The 27,972-nt window shown below is 44.0% G+C and overlaps 1 protein-coding gene across 3 annotated transcripts; it reads right to left on the bottom strand.

Annotated features, from left to right (window-relative positions):
- Positions 1-211: 211 nt before the first annotated feature.
- LOC118731181 (scaffold attachment factor B1) lies at positions 212-27,968 on the bottom strand. 3 transcript variants are annotated; one of them, XM_036459522.2, is made up of 21 exons: positions 27,643-27,968; positions 24,159-24,243; positions 22,236-22,300; positions 21,947-22,150; positions 20,622-20,684; positions 17,314-17,341; positions 15,865-16,375; positions 15,393-15,442; positions 14,592-14,686; positions 12,004-12,153; positions 11,841-11,923; positions 11,359-11,498; positions 11,096-11,184; positions 9,074-9,180; positions 6,591-6,881; positions 5,103-5,240; positions 4,846-4,888; positions 1,820-1,938; positions 1,426-1,532; positions 941-1,007; positions 212-716 (listed from the first exon to the last, which is right to left on the bottom strand). In XM_036459522.2, the coding sequence occupies exons 1-21, from the start codon at positions 27,829-27,831 to the stop codon at positions 587-589; spliced, it is 2,754 nt and encodes a 917-aa protein (XP_036315415.1). In that variant the 5' UTR covers positions 27,832-27,968; the 3' UTR covers positions 212-586. The 3 variants fall into 3 exon arrangements, with proteins under 3 accessions (XP_036315415.1, XP_036315416.1, XP_036315417.1); XM_036459523.2 differs by having other exon boundaries at positions 1,426-1,526; positions 27,643-27,967; XM_036459524.1 differs by lacking the exons at positions 21,947-22,150; positions 22,236-22,300; positions 27,643-27,968.
- Between the last annotated feature and the right edge of the window lie 4 nt (positions 27,969-27,972).

Here is a 27,972-nt window from a genome sequence, read left to right as displayed (position 1 = left end):
ACCCCACTAGGATGCAGTTCCGCTCATGTGAGGTCCGTAGATGAGTTAGATCCAGAGACAAAGTAGATGATGGGTGCTTGGGGAGGGGGAGGGGGAGATAAGTTAGTGTTTACTGAGTTCCAGTTTGGGGAAATAAGTTCTAAAGATGACTGGTGATGGTTGTACACAGTGTGAATTAAATGCCACTTCTGAACGGTGCACATAAAAATAGTTAAAACAGTAAATTTCATGTTACATATATTTTACCACACACAGAAAATAACAGCCTGTTCAGCAAGGACTACAGGACTGCTGGAAACCCCCTAGTCCCTGGAAGCTGCCCTCTTTCCCTAAAGGAAAAGCTGTGCTGAGTACAATTTTGTTTTAAAGAGGCAGAAGTAAAAAGAGAAGATGCTTTAAATAAAGGATATGTGAACAGGAACACTTTTATTACAAAAACAAAACAAAACAAAAACAAAACAAAATTCACATTGTATCAAGCAACAATATGGCAGCAGATAAAAAAAAGTTATTGTACAGAGTTTAAGATAAATCCTAACAGAACGTACTCTGGTTGCCACATGATGGAACACAGGATTCCAAGCACTTAGTAGCGGCGAGTGAAGCGAGCGTCGTTAGGTCGGCTGCCCCGGCTCTGGCCAGCAAATCCACCTCGCATTCCACCACGCGGGATCACGTGACCCCGAGAGGCCCCACGGGGGGCAAAGTTGCCACGCCTGGAACAAATGCAGATGCTGTTTAGTGGGATGTGTTGGGTGCCTGTGGGTCACATGCTCTTCAGAACCCTCCTTCCTCAAGCAGCAGCACCATGGGACAGACCTCGCACCATTTTAGGACACAGCATTAGGGGAGGCAGGGTAAGTTGGGAAGACTTGAATGTTTCAAAAACTCCCCCAAGGCAAGCTAACATATAGAGAGACCGACCAACAGAATGCCTTACCCTGATATCCCTCCCCTGTTCATCATGTGACCTGGCCCAGAGTGACCAGACATGCTTCTCTCACCACCTGGAAAACAAGAGACACTTTTCACATGGTGCTTCCAAGCACAGAATGCAGTTTAGAGGACAATGACACAGGGTTCTGGTGTGTCCAGTCCCTTTCTTGAGCCACCCAGTCAAACCAAATCTCACAGGTCCCCAGGGAATGTATAAGCACCAGAAGGCCACAGGACGGTCCTCACTAAGTTACAGGGGGGAGGGGTTACCAACACCTACATCACTCTTCTGTGCCAACCCTCACTCCCACCCCACCCAGTCATTAAGGGGCTTCTCCTCTACCAGGCCCTGGGGAGGAAGAGCAGAGAAAGTACTCCTGCTCTCAGAGGAGGGGGATTAGCAATGATTAGTGAAGAACAGGTGCAGCTTCAACTTTCTAGATGCTTCTCTACGGAGAGACAGATGCTTCCCTGAGAGCCAGTCCTTACCTTGCCACCTCTTGTGGCCCCTGTCTATCATGTCTCCATCAGCAGCACCCTGCCATGCACGCTCATCCTCAATTCTTCGGCCATGGTCCCCCCAGTCACGCCTGCCCCTTGGAAAGAAACATCTCTGATTTGGAGGGCCCCATCTCTGCCTCTCAGAACAGCGACAGGAGTGGGTTCTGGGGCGTGGTTTTTGCATGCTGTGTTCCCAGCCCCCCAGCCCTTCAGGCAGTGGGGACTGAGGGAAACAGGGCTGGCTCTGGCCCATGTTATTCAAAGAGCTCCAAGGTGGCCTGAGTAATAGAGCCAGTGCTCATCTCACCCCCGCAGACGGTGGGTCCTCAGCCTATCAGCTCTATGTGAGGCCCACAAGGGAACTGGAGTGTGAGACACAAACCTGGGTGGAGGAGGCAGTCCCCGGCCCTCGCTCATCCTCTTGTCAGAGCCATATCTGCCCCACCCGTCACGGGAGTCCCGTCCGTGGCGCTCTGGTCCTCCGTGGCGTTCAGGATAATGCTGAATGTTAAAGAGCCAAAATGAAAAGGCTTTCGTATTAACCCCTCATCCCAAGGCCTTTGGGGCAACAGGTAATAAAGACAACTACTACTCAGAAGCACTTGCACACCCGAGTCCATGTTGCCAGGCACTCTGCACACTGCCTTATGCCACACATGCCATTTCATCTCACATGACACAGCTGCATTGCTGAAGCTTGCTCATGGCCAGTTGAAGAACAGGTGCTCAGAGACAAAGAGAAGGAGAAGGAGAAGGAGGAGGAGGAGGAGAAGAAGGAAAAGGAGAAGGAGAAGGATATTTAGGGCTGAGATTCACCCTAACCAGAAGGCAGAGAATTGAGAGACTGAGGGACTGAGGGGTGCTGGCACCTAGCAACTGCTCCATGCCAAGAATGAGCCCCTGTGCTAACAATATAAACCCCCTGCAGAGCCACAGAGTACAAGGGCCACAAGGGATCCTTTAACACAACTCACTACTGGGCCTGGCATTATGCCCGACCTGCCACCGGCTCTGCACCAACAAGCACTGGGCTGCGCAGCCTCAGTAGTGCCTGGCCCCACTCTTTGTGCTCCAAGAAGGAGGGATGAGAGAAGCCCCTGTCTGCTAGAGGAACATCCATGGATGACTTTTAGGAACCAAGGAGGTGGCTTTCCCTCCATGATTTGCTGTTCCACAAACCCCACTGGTGACCTTGGGGGATTTGCCCAGAACCACATTTGATATGAGAAGGAACCAGAAGGGAGCCCTGGTCATGAAGCGCCTTGGATGCCTGTTACAGCAGCCCGGTCACTGCCCACAGCCATGTTCACATACCCCTTAGGCTGGGAGCCCTCCAAGGTCATGCCCTTACATGAAGCCCTAACCGCCACCTGGTCTCTTAACCCTAAATGTGCACGGAGACCTCCCCTCAACAAGAGAAGATAAGGTGTCAATTTTACCAGGTGGACAAACCAGCATTGTCCCTTCAAGGGGCGAAACCAAAGACCGAAGTGTCCACCTAAGTCTGTGCTGTCAAAGAGAAGCTGTTTATTTTTTGTTTATTTTTTTATTTTTTAAATATATTTTATAGATTTTTAACAGACAGGGAGAGAGACAGAGAACTAGAAACGTCGATGAGAGAGAAACATCGACCAGCTGGCTCTTGCACACCCTGTACTGGGGATGTGCCCGCAACCAAGGTACATGCCCTTGACCAGAATCGAACCTGGGACCTTTCAGTCTGCAGACCGACGCTCTACCACTGAGCCAAACCGGCTTCGACCAAAGAGAAGCTGTTTAAAGCGGGCCCCTGAAACAACACTTCTACAAAATAAATCACAGCTCAAGATTTACAGAGCTTCGTTTGATTTTGGACAAAGACTAAGGTTTAAGAAAGAATGAATTTTTATACATAGCCTTCTATCTAAAAACACATAACTGGACAGAGGAGTATTTAATACAGGGAAGCAGGAAAGTTCAACTTAGCAAGACCTGGTTCTTTAAAGCCCATTTCCACCTCTTTCTCTTTCTGGCATTTTTTTTTTTTTTTTAATATATTTTATTGATTTTTCACAGAGAGGAAGAGAGAGATAGTTAGAAACATCGATGAGAGAGAATCATCGATCAGCTGCCTCTTGCACACCCCCTACTGGGGATGTGCCCGCAACCAAGGTACATGCCCTTGACCGGAATCGAACCCGGGACCTTTCAGTCCGCAGGCCGACGCTCTATCCACTGAGCCAAACCGGTTTCAGCATCTTTCTGGCATTTTAAAGTTTAACCAATTCCTTTGTCAAACTAACTAGCCCATGTAACAGTTCAACAAGGCCCCAAAGGTCTGTGCTATTTCCCCTTTCTGTTGTTATATGCCATCATCTGCCACTAAAAACAACAAATCCTTTCAGTTTTGCATTGTCTGATACCAGATGAAAACCTGCTAACAATAACAGCCTCGTGTGGGGGACTGTGCAAACACTTTCTCTGACCATGTGGTCTCATTTATTCAACCACCTATGTGGTACAATAACCTCATTTCACAGCTAAGAAATCGGCTCGGCAAAAGTGGTGGCAACAGGCATGACCCTGGTTCTGATTTTAGAGCTTTGACAGTTTAACCACCGTGTTCAACTTCTCCACCAAAGAAAAACCTTCAGACTGGGTCTAGATTTGGCTGTATGTAAGATTTATCTCCAAGAGTAAAGAAAACTCATGTGAGGATCACAGAATTAGTCCTGAGGTGGCAGAGGAACCCCTTGATATACCAAGGAACCAAGCCACCCTCAGCCACGTTCTTAGGAAATGATGGACAGGCCGGGAAAATGCTGGAGTCAGGGAAAGGACAGACTCATAGGACAGCAATTCTGCTGAAAATCAGCCTGACCACAACCTTTTCTCAATCCCTTCGATTTTCCATTTAACCACTCAAGAGTTGGCGCTCCTTGGGAAATTTCTCAATCCACATGTAAGATAAGAAATAAAGTAGAAAACTAAGCTTATTTCCTAAGGTGTTAATTCTGCAAAGGGAATGAGTGTGAACCAGAGACTGGGATGCTATCTAGGATCAGCAGGGAAGGCTGACCAGGGACCACAGGTGCACTTGGATTCTACAAGGAAGTGTGGCATCTGTCAGCTGTGTAGGTCACAAGGTATATTCCTACAGAGCCTTTCAGACTCACCCAAGGCTCTCTAGCATTTTACTACCTGTGCATTTAGTTTCTAGGCGTATAGAACTTGAGGTCAAATCCAAAAAAGGCTTCAGAAAATCTGTTGAGATCTCCAAACAAGCTGAGCATAATTCAAACTGTCATCCCACACACAGTAACTGACTGCCCTTCTCCTTTACTCATTCTCGCACTGAGGAAGGCTGGTAGAAGAACGAAAGAGAACTCAATGGGAAAACTTGGCCTACAACCATAGTTTCTGACTTACCTGTCCTTCTCTTTCTCCCATCATTGACCTGGAACCTTCTCTCCTGAAAGAGATAATTGAAAAGAAACCGTAAGGAGCTAGTGGTTAGACCACCAAATAGAAAACATCTCCCAAACTGAATCCAGTACTCCACATACACACTGTTCAAGTGGATTCACAGAACCTAGAAGGGCCAACCTCACTTCCATGCTATTAGGAATGACCTAGGACAAACAGCACCTGCTATAAGTAGGCAGGATCGTGGGGGCTCAGCTAACCTGTCTACTGAGTGGTCAGGGTAGCGGCCCCGGTCTCTGTGGTCAAAGTCGTGGAAGCGGTCGTGGCGGCTGAAGTCAGAGTGGTAACGCTCATCCAGGGCAGCTCTCTTGGCTTCTGGCCAATAGGGATCGTCTCGCCTGGGATGGGAAGTAAGAAAGGGCTGAGTGCATGTCCCCCCTCCAAATAAACCATCTTGTGGGAGCTGGTGAACTACCCCCCCGAGACTAACCCTGACCCCTCCACTTAACTTGATCAATAGTATTCTTTGCTGTACAAGCTGAGAAAGGCTGGGTGATGTAAGGTATGATTGAAAGCCCTGGCTGGTACTGTTCAGTGGTTAGAATGTTGGACTGCACATCGAAGGGATCACAGGTTTGATACCTCGTTAAGGCATGTACCTGGGTTATAGAATTGATCCCCGATCCCTATAGAAGTGTGTGTGGGTATCTCTCACCAATCGATGTGTATCTCTCACATAGATGTCGCTTTCTCTCTCTGCCACCCTCCCATATTCCCTCCACTCCATTCTAAAAGTCAATGGGAAAAATATCCTCAGATGAGGATTAACAATCAAACAGAAAAATCTGACTGAATGACTTTCTATTTTGTTCAACACATCCGTTCCCCTACATAGAAAAGCTTTGGTTGGCCTGTAAGAGTTGATCACACATACTCATCTGCAGAATGGCCACCCTGAGGGTTGGCCTCATTCTATCAAGACAGCAAACAAGAGGTGTTATCAGGGCTCTATAATGTACTTCTGTGTCTTCACCCAAGACACTGGCTTGACCCATTAAAGACATCCAGTGGGGAGGTCTTTTAGAAGTACTTTATGTTTGAAAACTTTTATGAGTAGAACAGACTCCCAGCATCAGTATTCTGCACAAAGGCACTGAAAAGTCCTGAAGAAATCTCAAGACCTCTTATAGAAGTCATGTTGTATGTTATATAGAGACCTCTTTTAGCTCAAGGAAGAAAAAAGATAAATGCATTTGGAAACACTCAGAAAGGATCACTGCTGGGATTACCACCCAGAGTCCTCACAGCAGGGTTCAAATTTAGTCCTCTTTTTCACTGGTGGTTAGCACTTTAGTTTCACGTACCGCATCAATATTTTTTGTAACAGAAAGTTTTATTATTTGAATAAGCAAAGACAAATTACTGCAATGATTACAAAGCCTGGAAGGGGCTCAGAGCAGGTGCTCTTTGGTCTGCCTGCCTGGGTACTTGAACTTCCCCCTCAAGGAATCTGCTCTGGGACTGAAGATAATGCCTTCATCAGCACAACTTTCTCCAACTATTTCCGCACTGGACCTCAGACCATTGCAGATTCCCCGACCAAGTACAGGATATTTAGTTGGACTGTAGCAAGTACTAGTGCTTCCTTTTAGATAAGAATCCGAAGTGAACCTGATTTTGGGAAGCAAAACACAATTCGTAATGTCATAGGCCACCCAAGGGTAGCCAGTCAGAGCAGCTCGGCTTACCGGCCATCCACATCATAGGGCCTCCGCACAGCAGGCCGCCGTTCGTGCTCATAGCGTAATTCCTGCTGACGCCGCAGCTCCTCCCGCTCTCGGAGAATGCGCTCCTGCTCCTTCCTGCGCTCATGCTCCACATGCATGCGCTCCCGCTCTAGCCGCTCCCGCTCCATGCGCTCCCGCTCCAGGCGGTGCCGATGGAAGGCCAGCCTCTCTCGGGCATACTCCAGCTGCTCCCACTCCTCCTGCTCCCACAGTGCCTGCATGAGCTGCTCCCGTTCACTGCGCTCACGCAACCTGTGGGCAGAGAACAGAAGCTGCAGGGGCCCAAAGGCCGCAGGGCTGTAGCATCACCCAGTGGGGTGAGCTTAATGAATGCGGATCAGCCATGGAATACTGCAGAAATGTAGCTTGCAGGGCTGGGTGTAGACCTCAGAACTGCTGCTCTAGCAGGAAGAACAAGGATGGAACCCACTGCATACAAAAGAGAGGCAAGAGCCTGGAAACTAAGCATTGGCTGTGCTTACAGAGGAGTCCAAGACCAGCCAGGTTACAGCAAAGAGGTATGTGTGGGATCTATAATATAAACTAAGTTCAACATCTGATTCTGTAAAATTACCCTCTAAAATAAGAAACAGAACATAGTTGTCATAGAAAGTCTGAATTAGAACCTTTGCTCTCTAAATCAGCAACTTCAATTAGTCACCGTGAAACCAAGCTAGTGCACTAGAATCAAAGCCATTTGCTGCTGTTATATAAATTCAGGTGAATTTAACAACAAGCAAGGGCCTGTAACAGCTGAGTTGTAAAGTGCCATCAAGGCCATGCAGGGCCCCTGCCCCATGCTGGAGAGCCATTCTTGTGGTAGTGACACTGATCATAGAATAGCACGTTTCCTCCAGTCTCTGTATATCTGCGAGCCTGTCTCCGTTCCATCTTTTGCTATGCACTTACTGACACATATTTGTACTAACAGAAATGCATAATCTTGCCTTGTTTGTGTCTGTATTTAGGACAAAATGGCAGCATCCTTGGCTCACGTAACACATCCAGAACCTTCCCCATTTTGTATTTTTCCATGGGCTTTCAGGAAGGAGCTCGTGGAGTAGGCAGGTTTACATAACCAGCACCCAGAGGCAGACCTCATGGTTGTTCCCAATCTCACAAAAAGGGACACCCATATCCCCATTGTCCTGTGCATAAGTTCCTCCAGGGAGCTTTGAAGAGGTGGCATTACTGTGTCTGGGACAATAGGACTGAGAAGTGTGCCTATGCAGAATGTCTCCCGAGGCTGTGTGCCATGTCCACTCCCACCCTACCAATACCCGTCTCCCACACTATAATTCAAATGGTGGATCAAACTAAACTGGTGAATGAAAAGCTGGTCTCACTGCTGTTTTCATCTCAATTTCCCTGATCCCCAGGGAGGCTGAACCACTTTCTACAGGTTTCCTGGACACTTGAATGTCTTTTATCCATTTTACTATCAGGTTTTTTCCTTATCACATTGATTTCAAATGACCTTTATTCCCAACTGTCACATGTCTTTTGACTTTTTTTCAGTCTTTCATTATAGAAAGGTTAAGTTATGATTTAGTCTACTTCTCCCTCATGACTTTTCAGGACCTCTAAAGCTAAAATTCACAAATATACTTACTTTCATATTATATGAATAATTTTAATTTTTATGCTTGTGTTCACTCATCAGTCCATTTTTACAATTTTGTCAAGGACGTTGGTGAGTTGGGAGACCCAAAGGAGTGTCCAAAGAACAAATGACCCGAAGTCATTTTTGGGAGAGTCTATCACTACTGGGAAATGTCATTTCTATCAGGTTAATTTCCACATGTACATGGTTCGGTTCTGCAGATTTATTTGCCAATTACATTATGAAAACAAAAATTTCCGCTGCCCAATGCCTTTCCCTCTTAGGCATAAAGTTCTATATAGGACATTAAAAACAGTAACCCATTCCTTTTCCTCTCACTTTCTAGACTTTTTTTTTGTTTTTTTGTTTTACTAACAATTATTTTTTTAAACTACAGTTTAAAAGTTCTTTCTTGATAAGGAAAACTTTCACTCAACGTGGTCAACACATCCACTTCCCCTATGTAGTTTTAGTTTTCAAAAAATTATAAAAACTTTTCTTTTCTCAGCTTATTGAAGGATGAGGATGTTTCAGCTTCCTCAATATCTATACAACCATTTTTACTTTTTCATAGCTTCAGGAGCAAATCGGAGTAACTAGCATGAGTGCACCAATAAACATTCCATCTCCTGCCACTGTTCCCTTCCATAATCTTCAGGAAGAGATGAGCCTATTTACATGAGAAAATAATTTGAAAAAGCCTAAAAGTCACAGCATGGAAAATGGAAACCAAAGGGGCCAACAGTTTCCACCCACAGCAGACTTTGAAATAGCCTCGGACACAGTTATAACCAGTTCAGGGAAGCAACCAACCAGTGAACATTTCTGGACCCTGACTCACCTGCGGGACTCCGAGTCTCTTGATTTCCGAGGCTCTTTGACTCTATCAAAGGACACAACAGACCGCTTCTCTCTGCTGGCTGATTTGCGATCCTGGCTCTTAGAAACCTGGTTCACCAAGGAACATTACGAAGGTAGAAATGACAACAGAAACAATCATGTCCAGGTCCAAGCATCCAACATGAAGATAAGAAATGAAGATTAATGAGATAACTAGGTAACAAGAGGTTCCCTCCTAAGAAACTTCATATATTGCTTATAATTCAAAATCACAGATCTTCACCACCATTTAATACTATAATATACAGGTGATGCAAAAGGTTTCCAGTTGTTCATATGGAAAATACAATAATTAATAATAAAAGATCAAAGAAGTATTTTTTAATCCTTTGTCTTTTGCATCCACAGTAAATTCCTTAATCTTGTAGTTTTTGTTCATAATTTAATATGCAGTGAGTGTCCAACTGAGGCCCCTTTTGGTATGTGGGAGGATTCCTTATTTGTGCTGACTGCATTCTTTTTGAGATCTACCTATTTTAGCCCTAGAATCCACTTTCATTTTTTACCATTTCCTTAAAAAATGTAGGTCTATTAATTTCAGAGGAAGGGAGAGGGAGAAAGAGAAACATCAATGATAAGAGAATCATAAATGATAAGAGAATAATTGATCGCCCGCCTCTTGCATGTCCCACACTGGGGATTGAGTCCGCAACCCAGGCATGTGCCTTGACCAGGAATCAAAACGTGAGCTCCTGGTTCATAGGTTGATGCTCAACCACTGAGTCATGTGGGCCGGGCCTAACCATTTTTAATAAAGTAAGAGTAAAGGCTATCATATATTAAAATATTTGCAAAAACATATACACAGACTTCCATAATCAGAATGTTTACTTGAAACTGATGCACACTACTCAATAGCTGGAATGGTTTGTCATCTGTGCAGCACAGGGTTAACATAATGGGCCTAGGGTGGAATCTGGGAACTTGATGCTCCAGTGTCCCCAGTGGAGGGTTAACAGGTATGGGTGGTTCACTATGCCTGAAGTGTGCAAACTATAGTTACACAGGAACTCCTGCTTTCCTTCTGGGAGTTGGGAATTTGATACATGCTAAGTAACCAGCCCCAATAAAAATTTTGCTGAGACTCTAATGGGCTTCTGTGGGCAGAAGCATCACCTGTGGGTTGCTGCATTTTCACTGCTCCGTGAGCCTTCATGGGAGGGAGGGAAGCAAAGGAGCTGGTAAAGGGTTCCCTCCAAACTCTGCCTGTCTTTTCCATGATCCACTGTGTATGCTCACTGCATCATTGTAGCCACCCTTAGCTGGAAGTACGTCTATAAGCTCAGTCCATGGGTCCCTCTAGTGAACTAAATGTGGGTGAGCCTGGAAACCTACATCTATCAAAGTTGTAAGGCTGTCAAAAGTTGAATGTATGATTATCAACCCTAAAGAAGGGATACTGAAGCAGTAAGAACCTAACAGGTATTTTGTGGATTCTGGGTTCTGCAAAGCATCTGCAAGGAGACAGTACAGGATGAAGCTAAGGTGGCTGCAGGTTGGCTGGGTCACATGTAGATTAGGAATGCACAATGAAGTAATGTCAAAACTTTCAGGGCAGGCAATGAAAAATGGACTGGTAAACACTGGCTCAGGGAAAAGGTCCACCGCTTCATTTGAATCTTAATATTACCTTTAGAAAAGAAGAGCAATAATTCTCATCAGGACAGAGTTAAGTATAAAGGAAAGCATTTACTTATTTATTCAGAATTTCAAGAGTTTACTGAGGGGGAAAAAGAGTTTATTATAACCAAACTGATAGCATGGGCCAGAGAGCAAGATCTCATGTGCTCCTAAAGGAAAGCTTTAAAGCTTTTTTTTTTTTAAGTTCAAGATATCTACATTTTGAAAGGGAGACAACCTTTCTCAAATTAACCTCAAGAATCTCTAAAACACACTTAGAAATGTAAATGGATGTCAAGTGAAAAAAACTGCTAAATACCCTCGTTAGAAAATCAATACTCACTCTCTCTTTGGATCTCGATGTTTTGACACTAATAACAGGCACACCTTTAGATTTATCCATTACTACAGTCCGCTCGGTTCCTCGACTACCTACAGGAAGAAAGGTGTAAGGTAAGAAACAAGAAACATCCAAAGGAGAAAAAAAATACTGAACTCTATGGAAAATAAATCTAGTTTGTGTTGCCAACTGATGACAGCAAACCAACAAACCACAAGGAACAGAGCTCAATGCGGCTCTTCCATATCGGTTAGGCGGTGTGCTACCTGATTTTGTGGTTCGAGATCGCTCTGAAGGGCCAGGTTTCTGATCATCTGGATCTTTACTCTTTTCTCCACTTCCATCTTCACCCTTTCTACCATCATCTTTCCTGTCAGCTTTATCTTCCCTTTTAAGGTTTGCTGATCTAGGGAAGACCCCAAAACAAACAAGTGTGTTAGATCAGGTATTCTGATAAACAAGCCAGCCACTATCAGATTTTTGCAATGAGCACCAAGTGCCAAGAAGGAGGCTGCCTCAACTGGCATGGACATGACAACCAAGAACAAGGAGTCTACCCTGCTTTCCCCAAGTACCCCTGGATTAAGGAAATCCAGCACAATGACTGGTGCTGGAACTGCCTTACAACAAATAGGAAAAATAAAGGGGGTCAGGGGCCTCGTGCTCTTCCCTATCTGGGGAGAACTTGAAGAATGTGAAACATGGAAAAAAATCATCCTGGCTACAATTTCTTTAGAAAAAAGAATACCTCTCACTGGTGCCAAACTTCTCTTTTTTCCCTTCACCCTCTCTTTTGTCAGACGTTTTCTTTCCAGCAGGCTCATTTTTTGCCTGAAAAACAGAAGCATATGGAAGTATTACCTTACTGTTTCCTCAAATAGTTACAGCCCTAGAAGAAAATGGCCCTTTACCTTTTCCACTGAGATCATCTTCCCATGGAGCTCAGTCTTGTGCAGGTGGTTAATGCATTTTGTGGCCTCTTCCGCTGTGGACATTGTCACAAAGCCGTAGCAGCGAGCTCCAGGACTCCGAGCATTTGTCACAACCTTGGCACCCACCACCTCAAAGGAAAACACAGAAATATGCCTTGCACACGAAACCCTCCCACACAGTCATTACGGTTCACACTGCTTTCCTCTGATAAGCCCCATGTCAGGCTTCCTCCCTGGTATGAGGATCCATGGGAAAACCCTGTCACCAGGTGCCTGAAAAGAGGCAGACGACTAGGGAAGATAATGCTACTGTCTTGAAGTTAACTACTCCAAAGACCTTCTCCACTTATGGCTGTTTCTCCAGGGAAACAGGATGGCAGTGTGGCAAAAGCAAAATGAAGGCAGAGTTCTGCAAACATTCCTTTAATATTGTCTCAAACTTATAAAAAAGTTACTCTGAATATACAGTCATAGATGTGAGCAGCAAATAGAAAGACACATCTATAGACGGCTATTGACCTAAAAACAAGTTTGCAATGAGCACTCTGGAAGCAGAATCCATCTCATTAGGAATAACAACAACTTCATTAAGACATTTGAAGCACTAAAGGTACATTCTCACATACTGAGTAATTCCCCCAATCTTTCAGCTGATGTCTGGCACCAGGTCCTGGAGAAGCCCCATAGGAGCCAGTATTCATCCTTATTTTCCACGTGGAATCTTAGCCCCAAAGGAAGGCTTCAGAGCGGTCTGCTTCTGTGTTCAATGAAACCTACAATGCTCCCAAGAACACATAGGTCTCAGGGTGACGTTTCCCTCCTGAGAGCACCCATCTCCTCTGAGGCCTCAGGGGAATGAGCAAAGGCTCACCCGGATTACTGAGGCCCAGGGAGACGTCAGCTATTTCTATCACCATGGCGTGTTTAATCTTCCCTTTGTTAGTTCTTGGACATCAATAACCAAGGTAAATACTGTCGGTTTTATCTCTTATAATTTGCTCAAGCCTTAATATGAACAAGGGCCTGTACCAAGTTTTACTTTGGCTTGCCCCAAAAGCTGACTCTAACAGAAAAGGAGCCCTGGATGTAATTTATTTGGGAGGTAAGTCCAGGAGCCACAGGGAGAAGGTGAGAAAAAAGGAAAGAAACCAACACAAGTGCCCTAACAAACAAGGAACTGTAGTGGGAACCGTGGGGGGGGGGGGGGGGGGGTTGGAGGGGAAAGTGGCTGGTGCATGAGTGTCTATCAATCACTGCCATTAGCAAGGGCTGAGGAGGGAGGAAAGAGAGAGGGGCTGGGAGTGCCCAGGGGAAGTGGCCACAAATGCCTCAGCTGTAGGTACAAACAGGCTATGGGTGCCCTAACTGGTTTGACTGAGTGCATAGAAGGGTCAGGGGAACTGGTCAGGACGTGTGCATGAGGCAACACAATTGATGTGTTTCCCTCACATCAGTATTTCTTTCTGTCTTCCCCTCTCCTTTCCACTCTCTGAAAATCAATGGAAAAAAATATCCTCTGCCCTGACTGTTTGGCTTAGTGGATAGAGCATCAGCCCATAGAATGAAGGGTCCCCCATTCAATTCCGGTCAAGGGCACATGCACGGGTTGGCGGCTCGATTCCCAGTAAGGGGTATGCAGGAGGCAGCTGATCATTCATTCTCTCTCATCATGGATGTTTCTCTCTCTCCCTCCCTCTCTGAATTCAGAAAAATGTATTAAAAAAAGACAAAAAGAAAAAGAAATCCTCAAATGAATATATATATATTTTTTTAAATCAGGCTACAGGTGAGGGTCACAGGCAGCGCATCCATAGCTCTGCTGTAGCTACATACCATCTTTAGGAGGCAGTAATTAAAGGTCCCTCAGTAGGATATAAAGTGGAGAGATAAGAAATGTAGTGACTGGATAGGAGTGGGGAAATATAGGATGGTATCAAGGCACTGGAAAGCAGAAGTACTGAGTACAATGTTTATTATTATTATTTATTTTTTAACAGAAATAAACAAATACAAAATTTGTTAAATTGTCATGGAACTATAACTATGACAACCCCTAAGGGTAGGTTATCTGGCTAAAAGCAGGTGTTAAAGTATAGAACAAAGGGCCAGTGTACAGATGATACAGATGTTCCCATAAGAGAATGACATGAATCTGGGCACACAACTGTAAATGGCAGAGCCGGAACCTGTCACTGGTCAAGATGCAAAGGCCTGTATGTGTACAGCCTCACTTGTGCTGTCCTGCAGTTACCACTGGCTCACAGAGTGCTGATAGCATCCTCTGCCATGCCCTTTGCTACAGCCCCTGTAGCCCTTCTTGGGTTTAAGTCCTGAAGCCTTAAAAAAAAGTGGTAGCTTGGGGGCAGAGGATGGGGGAGAACAGAAAACAGAGAGGGCCTGGAGGTTCCACAGATCTGTTACCTCCACACGTAGAGGGATAGGTGATCCTGCACAGGCCATAAACTGTGAGCTCAAAGAACAGCAAGGTGTCAAAGTGGTCACTGAGAGGACAGAAATCTGCATATAAAGGCTTAAAGACATCTTCTCCAGAAAACCCTTGGTCTTACCTTTCCATATTTGCTGAAAAGATTCTTCAAATCTGTAGCTCTGGTGGTGGAAGAAAGTCCACTAACCCAAAAATTTCTACCAGAACTGCTACGACCTATTTAAAACACACACAAAGAGTCTGGTCAAGAATATAATTCAGACAATATCTTAAAGTCATTAGGAACCACATAAGTTCCCCCAACTGTCCAATATACCAGCAGCCCCCAAAGTTCACTGTCCTTACACAACTTGATTGACACACTAGGCCCAACAGGACCTGCAGCAACGCTATTGACAACAGCAAGCCAGGGGCTGTTAGGATCATGGAGATTCCCTCAAAGTTACCAAACCATATCATGAAAAACCATGATGTGGCTTTTGAACAAAGAATGCTGGTATCTGTGTCAAACCACTTCAGGGCTCCTTTCTGGTGATACATACTTTGCACCTACCCCAGTTATCGTTCTTTTTATAATACTAATTAAGAATGAATCTGGGTAGTAAAATGTCAAAGAAGAAAATTGTAATCTAGAGGTAAGGTACTGATAAAGCTGAAATACCAGGTAACTCCTAGATATCTGACACCAGAGCATTTTTTTCCATTTCCAAAGTGCCCTCGTGAAAACAAGGGCCAGCATGACATTGATGCATTAACCCGAAATCACTGGCCTGCTCCCCATAACCCAGGACCTGCAGAGTGAAGAGAGGAGTGGAAAAAGACCCATGTAACACACACAGACACATCTGGGTGAGAATTGCACTAACACACCGCACTGGTGCTGAAGATACATAACCTACAAGACACTGCCGTAGGGACCTACCTTTGTCCTCTTTGGAAAGCCGTTTTGTATCCGAGTCATCTTCCACAGAACTAGAGAGAAAAAACAATGTCACTCCAGGAGGAAGAAGCAGAAAGGAAACCAACTCAAAATTATAAAACACGTGCTGAGGTTGCATACCTACCCGAAATTTAGTTCTGAAAAAATGATACCCCGACAAACTTGTATTGAAAATCTGACCTACCCATAAGATTTCAGACCCAGAGGAGTTAATTAATTCGGCTGGGCTAAAGATAATTAAGAAGAATTAATGAAAACAACCATGACTGGTTGAGAAAAGAAAAAAGATTATATAATCAGTTTAAAATAAACAAAGAGAAATAAACATTCTTTAGAGGTAAATTATAATTTCGTCAGTCTGGCTGGCCAATTGTAGAAAAAACAGCTTATGTGTGTCATTAAACCACCAATGAAAAGAAGATAGTGTCTGGTCTAAAACTGAGAAAAAACAAACCTCATTTTCTGATCAGCGCCCTCACTGGCTGAGGACTCTTTAGGAGCCGGAGGGACTTCATTACAAGCTTCAAAAGCAAACTTCTTCACGTCTTCTTTGTTATCCCTGGGGTCTGGGCTTGAGGCTTCCTGGGGCGCTTCTGCCACCTCCTCGCTAGAGGCTTCTGTGCGCTCTGAGGCTTTACTACTCTGCTCAACTGGCTCCTCTAGCCCTACAGGTTCACAGTCCATCCTCTCGTCACCGCCTGTCTGCTCCACGGGCTCCCTTTTCACTACCGCTAACAGGGTGTCTGCCTCGCTCCACTGAGCTTGTGCTGTTGACTCGCTGGCCAAATCTAAGTCACCCTCCTCCAGGTGGCCGCTGCCAAAAAGGTCCTCTTCCTCCGCAAGCTTTCTGTCTGGCCCCACGCTACTTGTATCCTGTGCAAATGGCTGCTCCAGCTCGGAACCTTCTTCTTTTACTGGCTCAGATTTACAAGTTTCCCCCAAAATGTCGAGTATTTTCTCATTTTCTACGGATTTAACAGGAATAGAATGGCACAAGGTTTAATTACCAGGGAAATAAAGCAATCACAAATGTGGAACTGGCGCGGCTGCCACACTAACACGAAGAGAACTGCTAGCTACACAGAGATTGGAAAACCCGTGAGTACACATGTTACACTGGTTACACTACCTGCACGCCAACCGACTGCTACAGTAAGCCGCTATGCTACATGGAAGAGAAAAGCATCCCAGAGATTTAACCCCCAAAACCTTCTGGCTGATTCTTGACAGTCTTCATTCTGTCGTCGTTTACATATGACTCTTCCAAATTTAGCTTCCAAAGTCCATGTTGTTTAACTGAATGTATCACCATTCACTGAACAGCTCAATTTCCAAATTTCTTTGAATTTCTTTTAATAGAACAGTCCAACATGACAATCAGAATCTTTTCCATCGGTGCTCTGAGATATTTGAAGTCCAGAAAGTGAATAGTATTTGTTTGGAATTCTCATGAAGAAACTCTTTCCTCTTCTGGATTCCAGTAATGTCTCAACGTTTTAAAATTTATCTCCCTGCCTCAATCTGCACTGCCTGAATTAAAAACCATAAAGTTAAGGTACTGTCCAATATCACAAGATCTGTTCTGTGGGTTACCGCAGTATTAGCTCGAGAGGCATGCAAACTCTTTCTACATACATTTAAGTGCCGTTTATATTTAAAAAGGCATGAGATCGGTTCATCTCATAAATTCATTTTGCAAAATGAGAAATTAGCCACTTTCACAGATCTGGTGATATGGCTGGGTTTCCAATCTCTATGATCCTGGTATGGTCTGGATTGTAAACTTTTAAAACAATGTATACTATACTAGGGCAACTTTTTAAAATTAAGAATTTAAATTAGAGAAGGTGGAAAACTAGAATAGTTCCAAACCCCCGCTGATAAATTTTTCATTGAACAGTACCTGACTCCAAGGAGGGCTCTTCAATTTCCTGTGAAAAAAACACACACAAATAAATAAAATTAAAAAATAAGATTTGTACTACTTGGTTTATACCAAAAACTACAATAACTAAAAGGGAAATAAAAACATGGACTAGAGCATTCACAAATGCAACAGGGGAAGAACTTGCTTGTGAAGGAAAAGAGCCCTCACACCTGGCATTCCAGCTCCTTCCTCGGGGCCGCAAACCCCACGTTTCAGGCTACTCTCAAGCAACCTGGTCTCTGGTTTTCATTGTTTGCTGTTTCCCCAGCACCTAGTAACATTTCACTTTTCATGGTGATGAGCTGATCGCATGCCTATCCGTCCCTCTAGACAAAACTCTTAAATGCCAGGAGAGCGGTGTTTTCATTTTTCTACTTTTAGTGTCTAACAGAATGCCTGACACATAGCAAACAACCAGGTTTTCAGTAATTAATGTAGCATTAGTTTAGAATATTCGCAAGACTGAGGGAATACAGGCACGTAGTTGGAAACTGTTATTTTGCAGTTGTACCACAGCTACCCCTTTGTCACCTGAAAGCTCTCCAAGACTACATAGATCTCCTACAATCAAGGTCCCCACTGGGCCAGCCCTAATTCCTCAATATCCCTCCAATCCTTCTCAGGAAGCCCTGCCAATTCAGACCATTGTTATCCCTCACCTACAATAGCCTTTGGTTTACTATTCCCATCTCCATCTGTCTGCACTTTTGCCACCATAATGAGCACATGCCCCTCTGGGGCCTAAAAACTTTAGAAATGACCCCTCACATCACCTCCTTCCCCAACAGGCCCACTTGTTCCCTGACCTCACTCGCAGCCAGGTCTTACACATTTAGGTGAGGGGTCCTCGAATCATAGAAAGGTCATCCTGAATGGCTTCAGAGGCTGAAGGGCCTTTCTCTCAATATGTAATGCCTGTCCCCTACAAAGGACATTATTCTAGAATTCCAGTCAATAGTGATGAGCACTATTTAAACATCGTATGTGTACATATATTAATCACTAGACAGTACTAGCAAGTTGGAACAATTAGTGTCATCTTTTTCTCAGATTAGGGGACTGGCAAAGAACGATTGACAAACTTGCTCAAGAACACACAGCACATAGAGCACAGATGTAAGCAAAGGCTGCATACCAGTCAGGCCAATTCCCAATGCTCTGTTTATGTGTGTACTCCACGCATGGAGGACCGAGACCATTCTTTCTTCTCACTCATGTCTGTGTCCACACCATCACATCACACGTACTTCACATATATCTTATAAATGGTTGTGGATGGTCTGTATCTTTCCCTGGAAATTGACCTGCCCTTCTAGGAAGCCCTAGGAAACTGTTCACTTTATTCATAGTTTCATTTAACTGTTAATCAAGTTGTTTTAACATAACATATGCCACTTTGGGAAGTAAAACACTATGAGCAAAACAAAGAATCATGCTAGGTAGAACAATTCTCTCAACTTTTTCCAAAGAAAAATGAATATATTCTTATTTGTCTCTGGAAAGGGTTATGTGCTTTCCATTTTAACTTGGGAGTCCTTTGACCTAGAACAAAAACTCAGTGAAACACCAAAACTGGCTCCTCCTTTCTTTGCATAGGGAGAAATAAAATGCATCTTTTCAGATCAAGAGAGACATCAGTCCTAAAGATAGCTGAGTTCCAGGAAGTTTTATTTTTTGAGGTTTGTAAACTCCTTGAGGCTAGGGCTCTACTTAACCAGTAACAACCAACCTTGCCCTGCCTGGCAGAGCTAAAAGAGATTATTTTATTTAAAAGGGATTTCTAATTAAGCAGCACAGTTAACATAAAAAAACAAAAAAACAATCAAGGACTGGAATAAGCTGACTGTATTTTCATTTCCTAACAACAGTTTCTAGTAAAGCCCTAGCCAGCTTGGCTCAGTGGATACAGCATTGGCTTGTGGACTGAAGGGTTGCAGGTTTGATTTTGGTAAAGGGCGTATACCTGGATTGCAGGTTTGATCCCAATAGAGGTTGTGTAGGAGGCAGCTGATGATTCTCTGTAATCATTGATGATCCACACTCCCCCCCCCATCTCTACAATCAATAAAAATCTATTCAAACAAACAAACAAACAAACAGTTTCAATTAAAAATTAGACTCAAGCCCTGGCCAGCTTCTCAATGATTCGAGTTCTGGCCTGTCAAACGCCAAGAGCTGCGGGTTCAATTTCAAGTCAATTGCATGTACTTGGGTTGCATGTTTGATCCCCAGTATTGGTTGGGGCGTGTACTGGAGGCAAAGTGTTGATGTGTCTCTCATATCAATGTTTTGCTCTCTGCTCCCCGCCCTCTCTTTAAAAAAATAAATAAATGGAGAATATACCCCTGATTAAGGATTAAAAAAATAATTTAAAATTTGACCCAAGTAAGTTTATTCCAACAGTTTACATACATATAAGTCTGGCAGAAGCATTAAAAGGAAATTCAAAACATTAAAAGGACCCACATTTATTGAACTTATACCTGTAAGTTAGTCTACATCTCATTTTTTCTCATCTAAGGTTTAATATTTATAGATGGTAATGAAACTGCCATGATAGAGTAATCAAAAAAATTCCTTGCATTTTCCATAAGAAATACTTCCCAAAGGCAGAACCAGAAGCCTTGGAATCCATGTGACACAGCTGTGATGTCTGTGCTCTGCCCAGCCTACCCTGCCTGCATCCTAGTCTGGACCCATCAATCTTTCTTAAGGAGGGAGCCCCCCTTGCTATTGACCTAACAGTCTTTCTGCAGAGGATGCCCTCAGCAATCAAATCAGCAAAAACTTTCCCAAATATGCCATCTGTTATAGGGAAGCCATAGTAATTGAGTAGGAAGTCAAGACGATAAGTCATTGGCAACAGGTACATTGTATTTAGGGGGGGAGGGGAGGAGCAAAACTCTCTCTAAAGATGCTGATGAAGTAGGCAATATTATCAAATCTTGCAATGACTTTTCCTTGGGAGTGCAACACAATGTCTACTCTGGTTTCCAAAAACTATAGTATAAACTCTGATGCTAAAATTATTGAGAGATACAGCCGAAACCGGATTGGCTCAGTGGATAGAGCATCGGTTTGTGGACTGAAAGGTCCCAGGTTCGATTCCGGTCAAGGGCATGTACATTGGGTATGGGCACATCCTTGGTGGGGGTTGTGCAGGAGGCAGCTGGTCAATGTTCCTCTCTCATCTAGATGTTTCTAGCTCTCTATCCCTTTCCCTTCCTCTCTGTAAAAAAATCAATAAAACATATTTTTAAAAAATTATTGATACAACAATTTACCTGTAATATAGTGAAGTCAGATGATGAAGTATCTAAATTATTTATTGTTTCTCTGTCCTCAAGCTGTAAAATAAACAGAGAAGACAGTTTACTAGATCAATAAGGTAACATAATGGAACATCTATACAATAACAAGTAACAGCCATGAAAAATCACTTATGACAGCCATGGGGTGTAGCTCAGTTGGTTGTGTTGTCCCATGTACTGAAAGTTTGACTACCAGTCAGGGTGCATGCCTAGGTTGTGGGCTCAATTCTTGGTTAGGAGCATGTAGGAAGAAGCCAATCAATATTTCCCTATCTTCCTCCTTCCCCTTCCTCACTCTAAAAATCAACTGAAAAAAAACGCACTTGACAAAATCCTAAATATAGTACAGAAATCAAAACAGCAATATAGTGTGATTCTGCTGGGGGTTTGGAACCTACCCCCATGGATAAGGTAGGCTACTGTAGTATATAAACATTATAAATAGATTTGGAGCATGAGGTTTGGAGACTACTCCTTAAGGAACAAGGTCCAGAATCATGCGTTGGAGTGGAGTCTTAAGACTTTGGTGGCCACCACCACTTTCCCCAAACCTGGATGCCAATGACAATGGGACTGCTGCCCCTGAGGTGGCAACTTGCCCTGAGTGGAATGGCATTTCTGAGTACCCTGCTTCCTACCATTTTCAACATCCAAATCAGAGTATAGGGACATAAGCACAGGACTGACAAAGCCCTGGCGATCCTGTATACCTAGCAAACTTATCTTCATAAAAGTAAAATTATCTAATAAATGGTACCAAGACAACATGGTGCATGAGTTAAGTCCATAGACTCTGGAATTGGTCTGGTGTTAATTCTTACCCTCTTATGATCCTGGAGATAGTTCCTTACCATTTAAACCCTCAATTTCTTCAACTGAAAATGGGCATAATAACACCTATTTGTCATACTGTTGTGTAAAGAACAGCCCGGGCCAGAGTGAATCAGTGGTTAGAGTTGGTTATGACCAAAGGGATCTCAAGTTTGACTGCAGGTTCTATCTCGGCCCTGTCAGGGTGAGTGAGGGAGGCAGCCAATCAATGTCTCTCTCCCCTCCTGTCCTCCCTTCCCTTTCTCTAAAAAATAAATGGGAAAAATATCCTTAGGTCACGATTAACACCTCCCCACACCCGATTAAAGAACATAATGCCTAATGCCTGGCAGACAAGCCTTCAATAGTGTCCATGAAACGTTTAATGAATCATTCTGCAAATGTATAGCATATACTCCACTTTTCATCTATTATGACTTTTGAGAAATTGATGCACTCAGGGCACATTCTAGAGACCGAGTACCTACAGCATGTTCTTGAAGCTGCTCAGGAAGTTCTTTCATTTCTCCCTCTAGCTCTCTACTATCAGATAGAGACTCTGGGAGGTTATCATCATCGTCGTCTTCCACACAATCTGCAACACTTCCATTATCGATTTCTGCTTCATCTAACATGCTGATATCCATCATGTCAATGTCCTGCAAGTTCTCCAAACTGGCTTCAACATCCTCCTGTGACATAACAAAACACAGCCATCAACAAATGAAATGCTCCTGGTCCATCGCTGAGGAGAATTACTGTCAATGCTACACATACCTGTCCATCCCCAGAATTTTCCTCCAGCCCATTATCTTCCACACCTTCTTCTTCTGGTTTACGTCCTAAAGAGATAATTATCAAAGCAGGAGATTAGTAACATGCGTTTTGCAGAAGCAATACATTTTTTGGGAAATATTTTTGATTTCAGAGAGGGAGTGGGAGAGAGAGATAAACATCATTGATGAGAATCATTGATTGGCTGCCTCTTGCACACCACCTTTGGGGATTAAGCCCATTATTCGGGCATGTGCCCTTGAATGGAATCGAACCGGGACCCTTCATGTCTGCAGGCTGACACTCTATCCACTGAGCCAAACCAGCTAGGGCCAGGAGAAATAATTTTTAACTTTTATAGGTCTACAGCACAAAGAAATGGCCACCTAAAACACCCCCACTGTCATTTTATAATCTTTTCACTTAATATGTTGTGAACATACTTCCATATTCTTTTGTTGTTGTTAATCGTCACACGAAGGTATTTTTCCATTGTTGTTTTTTCCCCACAAGAAGGTAGAACAAAAGGAGAGAGGGAAGAGTGGAAGGAAGGAGAGAAAGAGAGAGAAATATCAATGTAAAACACATCAATTGGATGCCTCCTGAACGTGCCCTAACTGGGGCCAGGGATACAACCTCCAACCTTTCAGTGTATGGGCTGACCTCTAACCATCCATCAAACCACATGGACCAGGAAGTATTCCCATATTCTTTAATAGCACTGCATGGAGATATCATCATTTGTCTAAGACCTATGGTTAAAAATTTTTTAAAAACACTAATAAAGATGAATACTCTGGCGATTTTTTTTTTTGCATCTAGGCAATTATCCTCTTAGAACATGTTTCTAAAAATGGCACCCCCAGGACAAAGAGGATGTGTATTTTTAAGGCTTTGATTGAAACAAAAACAGACACAATATTGCAATATCCCAGAAGATAGTTATTTCAATTCACACAATTTCATCCGCAATGAATAAAAGTGCCAATTTTTCTGAATCTTTGTTAAAATCAGCCATTTTTCTTTACCCTTACCACTGTGCTAGGCAAAAAGGAATACTTGTAATCTGAATTTATCTGATTACTGCTTATGTTGAAATTTTGTTGTTGCTCAAATTGAGTTGCTATTGGTAGAATCACAAGTTGTCTCTTTAGGAGAGACAACGAGGGCATGAATACAGACAGACAGGGAAGAAGAGTGGGCAGAATACAGAAGGCCAGGAGAATGAACCACATATTTTACAGCCTGATGAAAGCCCAGAATGTAGTAGAAGGTAACGGGGGAGGAAGTGGGAAAGGGAGGTTTGGGACAGATTGTGAACATCATTAATGCTATGTGGAAAATGCTTTTTATACAGCAGGTAGTTTTTGAAAGTAATGTCTATAAAAGTGACAACTCTGTTTTGGCCAGGCAGCATTCAAAAGGGCAGTTAGGCCAAAGCCGGTTTGGCTCAGTGGTAGAGCGTCAGCCTGCGGACTGAAGGTTCCCAGTTAGATTCCGGTCAAGGGCATGTACATTGGTTGCAGGCACATCCCTGGTAGGGGGTATGCAAGAGGCAGCTGGTCGATGTATCTCTCTCATTGACATTTCTAACTATCTATCACTCTCCCTTCCTCCCTGTAAAAAAATCAATACAATATATATTAAAAGGGGGGGGGGGGACGACAGTTAATTTCTGCAGTCACAACAATAGTAGACTCAAGCCATCCTAAGGAAAGTGAAGAGCCCGGAATAGCAAAGGCTGCTGAGAAATCTAGAGGAAATGAGTAAAGGTGTAACTGCCCCTTTTACCCTCTGAATTCCCAAGTAGCACAGAAATAAAACAGTGATCTGTCCCAAATATGACCAAGTAAATGAGGCATATTAGCAAAGGAAGTAGTTTTGAAGTCATTGCAACATTAGCAAGGGTCATAAATTCCTTGATACCTTTGCTAGATCTCTTAGATGTCTTCTTGTTTCCTTCAGAGGTAATTTCAATTTCATCAGGATTACCCCCTTCATCTTCAATTGCCTAAAGGAAAGGTAAATGGAAAAAAAAATTTTCACCATGAAAGTCAACAAAGACTTTACTTTCACAAAAGCTCGGGGGTCAATGATTTGGAAGTGCATCACCTTCACCCCTTCCATTCTTTCTCTTGCTCTACACAGTGAAGAAGGGTTCTGGAGTTAGATGATAACAGTTCTAAGCTCTGTGGTCTTAAGGAGATTTAATTAATCACTGTTTTCCACTTCATAACATGGGGTTACAAAAAAAATACAGCACTTACATTAAAAGCTATGTGAGAACTCTATCCCCCATGTAAAGTGAGCACTGAACAAACTACCTTCTTATTTTTGACACTACCACTACAATCTGGTTTATCCTATTCCCGGGCTCAATGGAACTAAAAAATGAAAAGACACACTCTACTCTCTCCTATGATTTACTGTACTAATCAGTGAGCATAATTTTCTTATAAATCCACTTCAAATACTGCATTTTATTTGTAGACTGTTTCAGATTCCCAGGAGTTTCCAGCTTGCTTTCTGAATTTAGAATGGAACTGGGGGAGTCCTGCACCTACCTAATCTGTATCAGGAGCAAAGAAAACCTCTCTCGTCTCTCTGAAGCCAGATCTAGAAAAAAATCAAAGTTCTGCCCTGGGATCAAGGAGCAGACAACCAGAAAGAGAATAGAGCTGTTCTAGACAGGAGGAGTACATTTCACTCTCACTCTCATTGGGGTGCAGTGTTTACATGATCATCTCTATGGGGACTGAGAGCTCTGAGTCATCCTTATAGACCCTGGCAAATTACCGTATTTTTCGGACCATAAGACGCACTCCCCCCCACCCCCAGAAGTGGGGGGAAAAAGTCCCTGCGTCTTATGGTCCAAATATAGCCCACACATATACTTTAAAAAAAAAGTTTTTTTACTTGCCCGGCTCTGTGTGGTCTCTGTGTGCTTGCCCGGCTCTAAAATGGTTCTAAATGCTGCTGTTTACTTTACAGGGTTGATTACATGTGTTTATGACTGTGATGTTGGGTTTTAATGCACATAAAATATTTTAGGACACTATTTGTTTCAGAATCTTTTTTTCTTCATTTCCCTTCTCTAAAAACTGGTGCGTCTTATGGTCCGGTGCATCTTATGGTCCGAAAAATACGGTAACTTTGTGTGTGATCCCTCCATCTTTTCCTCTTCTGCCGTCCCAGGAAAAATAAACCAAGGAAGGGATACAAACTGGATGACAGAACTTGGAGAGAAAGAGAAGATCAGCAATAATTCCAGACTTGCTTGGGCATGGTAGACGAGTTCATAGGCTCCCGGTATTTACTAGTACATAGTGCCCATGTCCCTAAGAAACTGAAAGGAGGGAAAAGGTGGGATGGAAGATGACAGTGATGGAAGATGCAGTCTCAGCCACCCGCCTGATAGGAGGATTTAATACCATTTTATCAGTTGTGCAAACATGCAGACTCTCTGGGAGGAAAAAGTATAAAATGCCCAATTTGGTTTTGTTGACAGGAGGCTCTGATGGCTGAGAACATGGACTACATCTTCCCAAGTGCCAACCCTCACCACCCTAGTTGCGTTTCCTCCAGGTAAACATCTGGGTTAATGAACTGCCTGCCCTGAATAAAGGACTTTAGTATTCATAGTGAATAAAAGTTAAGGAAGTTAGTATCCATAGCGAAAGAATATAAGCTCTAGTTAGAAAGGCCCCAACTGGCTCTGGGCATGTCACCTCACCACTCTTGAGCCTGAGCTTCCTTATCTGGGAAAGTAAGAAAAATAGGAAAAATATCTACTTCCTCTCAACAGCACTCAAAATAAAAAATAAAACCCCAGCCCTATCTGGTTTTGCTCAGTAGATAAGAGCATTGGCCTGTGGACTGAAGGGTCCCAGGTTCCATTTCGGCCAAGGGCATGTACCTTGGTGGTGGCACATCCCTAGTAGGAGGAAGCTGTTTGATGTTTCTCTCTCATCAATGTTTCTCTCTCCCTCTCCCTTCCTCTCTCTAAAAAATCAATAATTTTTTTTTTTTTAAATACAGTAAATAAAACCCCATTCCTTAGCTGTTTGGGAGTCAGGGTGGAATGAGTCACAAAGCACACTATCTGCAGGGAATGGAGACAGGGGTGAAGGCTGAGGGTCTCAAAACAAGAGGAGCCTGGCCAGTGTTGCTCAGTGGTTGATGTTAACCTATGAACCAGGTCACCTGTTCCATTCTGAGTGGGTGGGGGCTGCTGGCTCCATCCCTATTAGGGGCCTTTCAGCAGGCAGCCTATCAATGATTCTCTTGCATCATTGATGTTTCTACTTTTCTCCCTTCCTCTCTGAAATTAATTTTTAAAAAAAGTAAATAAAAGAAAAGAGCTAGGTGGGGATATAAATGAAGCCAAACAAGAATAAGAAAAGTGTAAGAGATGCAAACATTTACTTGACTCCGAGTTTCTCACTCCTATCCTTCAGTACCCCTTCAGGTAGGGATTACAGCCCCCATTTTGGAAATGACACAGAAAAAATGACTTGTGCCAGCAATCAGATTCCCAGTGTTTACATGCACCAGGCAATATGCCAAGGCCTTTCAGGCAACCTCACTTAGTCCTAAAACAAAAGCACTATGTTTTCCTTCTTTTTACACGAGCAGCAAGAGAGGATTAAACGTCTTCCATGCAAAAGATGAGGCTACAGAAGCCCCCCAGAACCCTAATCCCAGTCGCACACTGCCTGCCCTTTGGGGTAAGCCATCTCGGTGTCTTCCCCAAGCTCGTCTTTTACATTTCTGGTCCCTATTGCAAACGACACTTTCCCTTCCGTGTTATACCCCGGAGCTAGTGATGGCAAACCCCAAATTGGTGTGTTTTTTTTTTATCCTTTAAATAATTCCTTCACATGTTCACTTTATAAATTAACCTCCTATTCAAGGATCGTTGGCCTAAAATCAACAACTATCTTTGTCGAAAAGACTCCCGCGGCCGGCGAGGGCTCAGGGACTCCGCAGTCTTGAGTTCAAATCTCCTTGACCGTTCAAATCTCTCGACCTTCCCCTGCCTCCCCCAGGAAGCGAGGATTTCAGGATTCCCCATCCATCTTTGGGAATGAGAGGAAAGCCCTCAACCAGCAATTGCTGCGGAAAACAAGCCATCGGGAGATGTAACCCGCCATCCAGGGCTGCGCGGCTCGGCTTCCTCCGGTCGTGTCAGATTTTCCTTTTCTTCCCTCGCCCCACTGCGGCGCTAGGATGTGAACCTGGGCCTGGCTGGGCTCGCCGCTCCCGCTGGGGCCTAGGAGGAGCAGGGAGAAGCACGAGCGCCAGGCCGCAAATGGGGGCCGGAGGCGGGCCCCGAGACCACACAAACTCTGCTGCGGCTGCGGAAGTCCCACGACCCAACTGTGGTCCCGGCAGAGGGCCCCGGCCCTACCTTTCTGAGCCTCTCCATCAGGGCGCTCTTGTTGCCGCTCGAGTCGAGGTTCCGTTTCTTCAGCTCCGCCCGCAGATCGATCACCCGCAGGTCGCTGAGGCGCCGCGTCCCGGTCTCAGACGAGGCGGAGCTCAGAGCCGCAGCGCCCGCCGCACCCGAATCGCCTAGGCCTGAGAGAGCCTCCGCCATTCCAGGGACCCTGGCTTCGCCACCCACTTCACACAGAATCGGGCCTGGGTTCTCTCAGCTCCTAGCACAAAATGGCGCCGCCTGCCAGAGAATTGCTCCAGCGTCCGGGCTCGTCTCGCTTCTGCGCAGGCGCACCTGGCG

Source organism: Pipistrellus kuhlii, unplaced genomic scaffold (assembly GCF_014108245.1).
Source record: "Pipistrellus kuhlii isolate mPipKuh1 unplaced genomic scaffold, mPipKuh1.p scaffold_m20_p_30, whole genome shotgun sequence".
NCBI classification, from domain to species: Eukaryota; Metazoa; Chordata; class Mammalia; order Chiroptera; family Vespertilionidae; genus Pipistrellus; species Pipistrellus kuhlii.
Note: the sequence above shows the minus strand (reverse complement) of the source record. Positions and strands in the feature narration are given on the sequence as shown.

Coding starts and splice junctions, on each gene's coding strand:
- LOC118731181 (XM_036459522.2), bottom strand. CDS start 27,831: ATGGCGGAGGCTCTCTCAGGCCTAGGCGATTCGGGTGCGGCGGGCGCT. Junction 22,151..22,235: donor AAAATTCTGGGGATGGACAG/GTATGTGTAGCA, acceptor GTTATGTCACAG/GAGGATGTTGAAGCCAGTTT. Junction 4,889..5,102: donor CCTGACCACTCAGTAGACAG/GTTAGCTGAGCC, acceptor TATCTCTTTCAG/GAGAGAAGGTTCCAGGTCAA.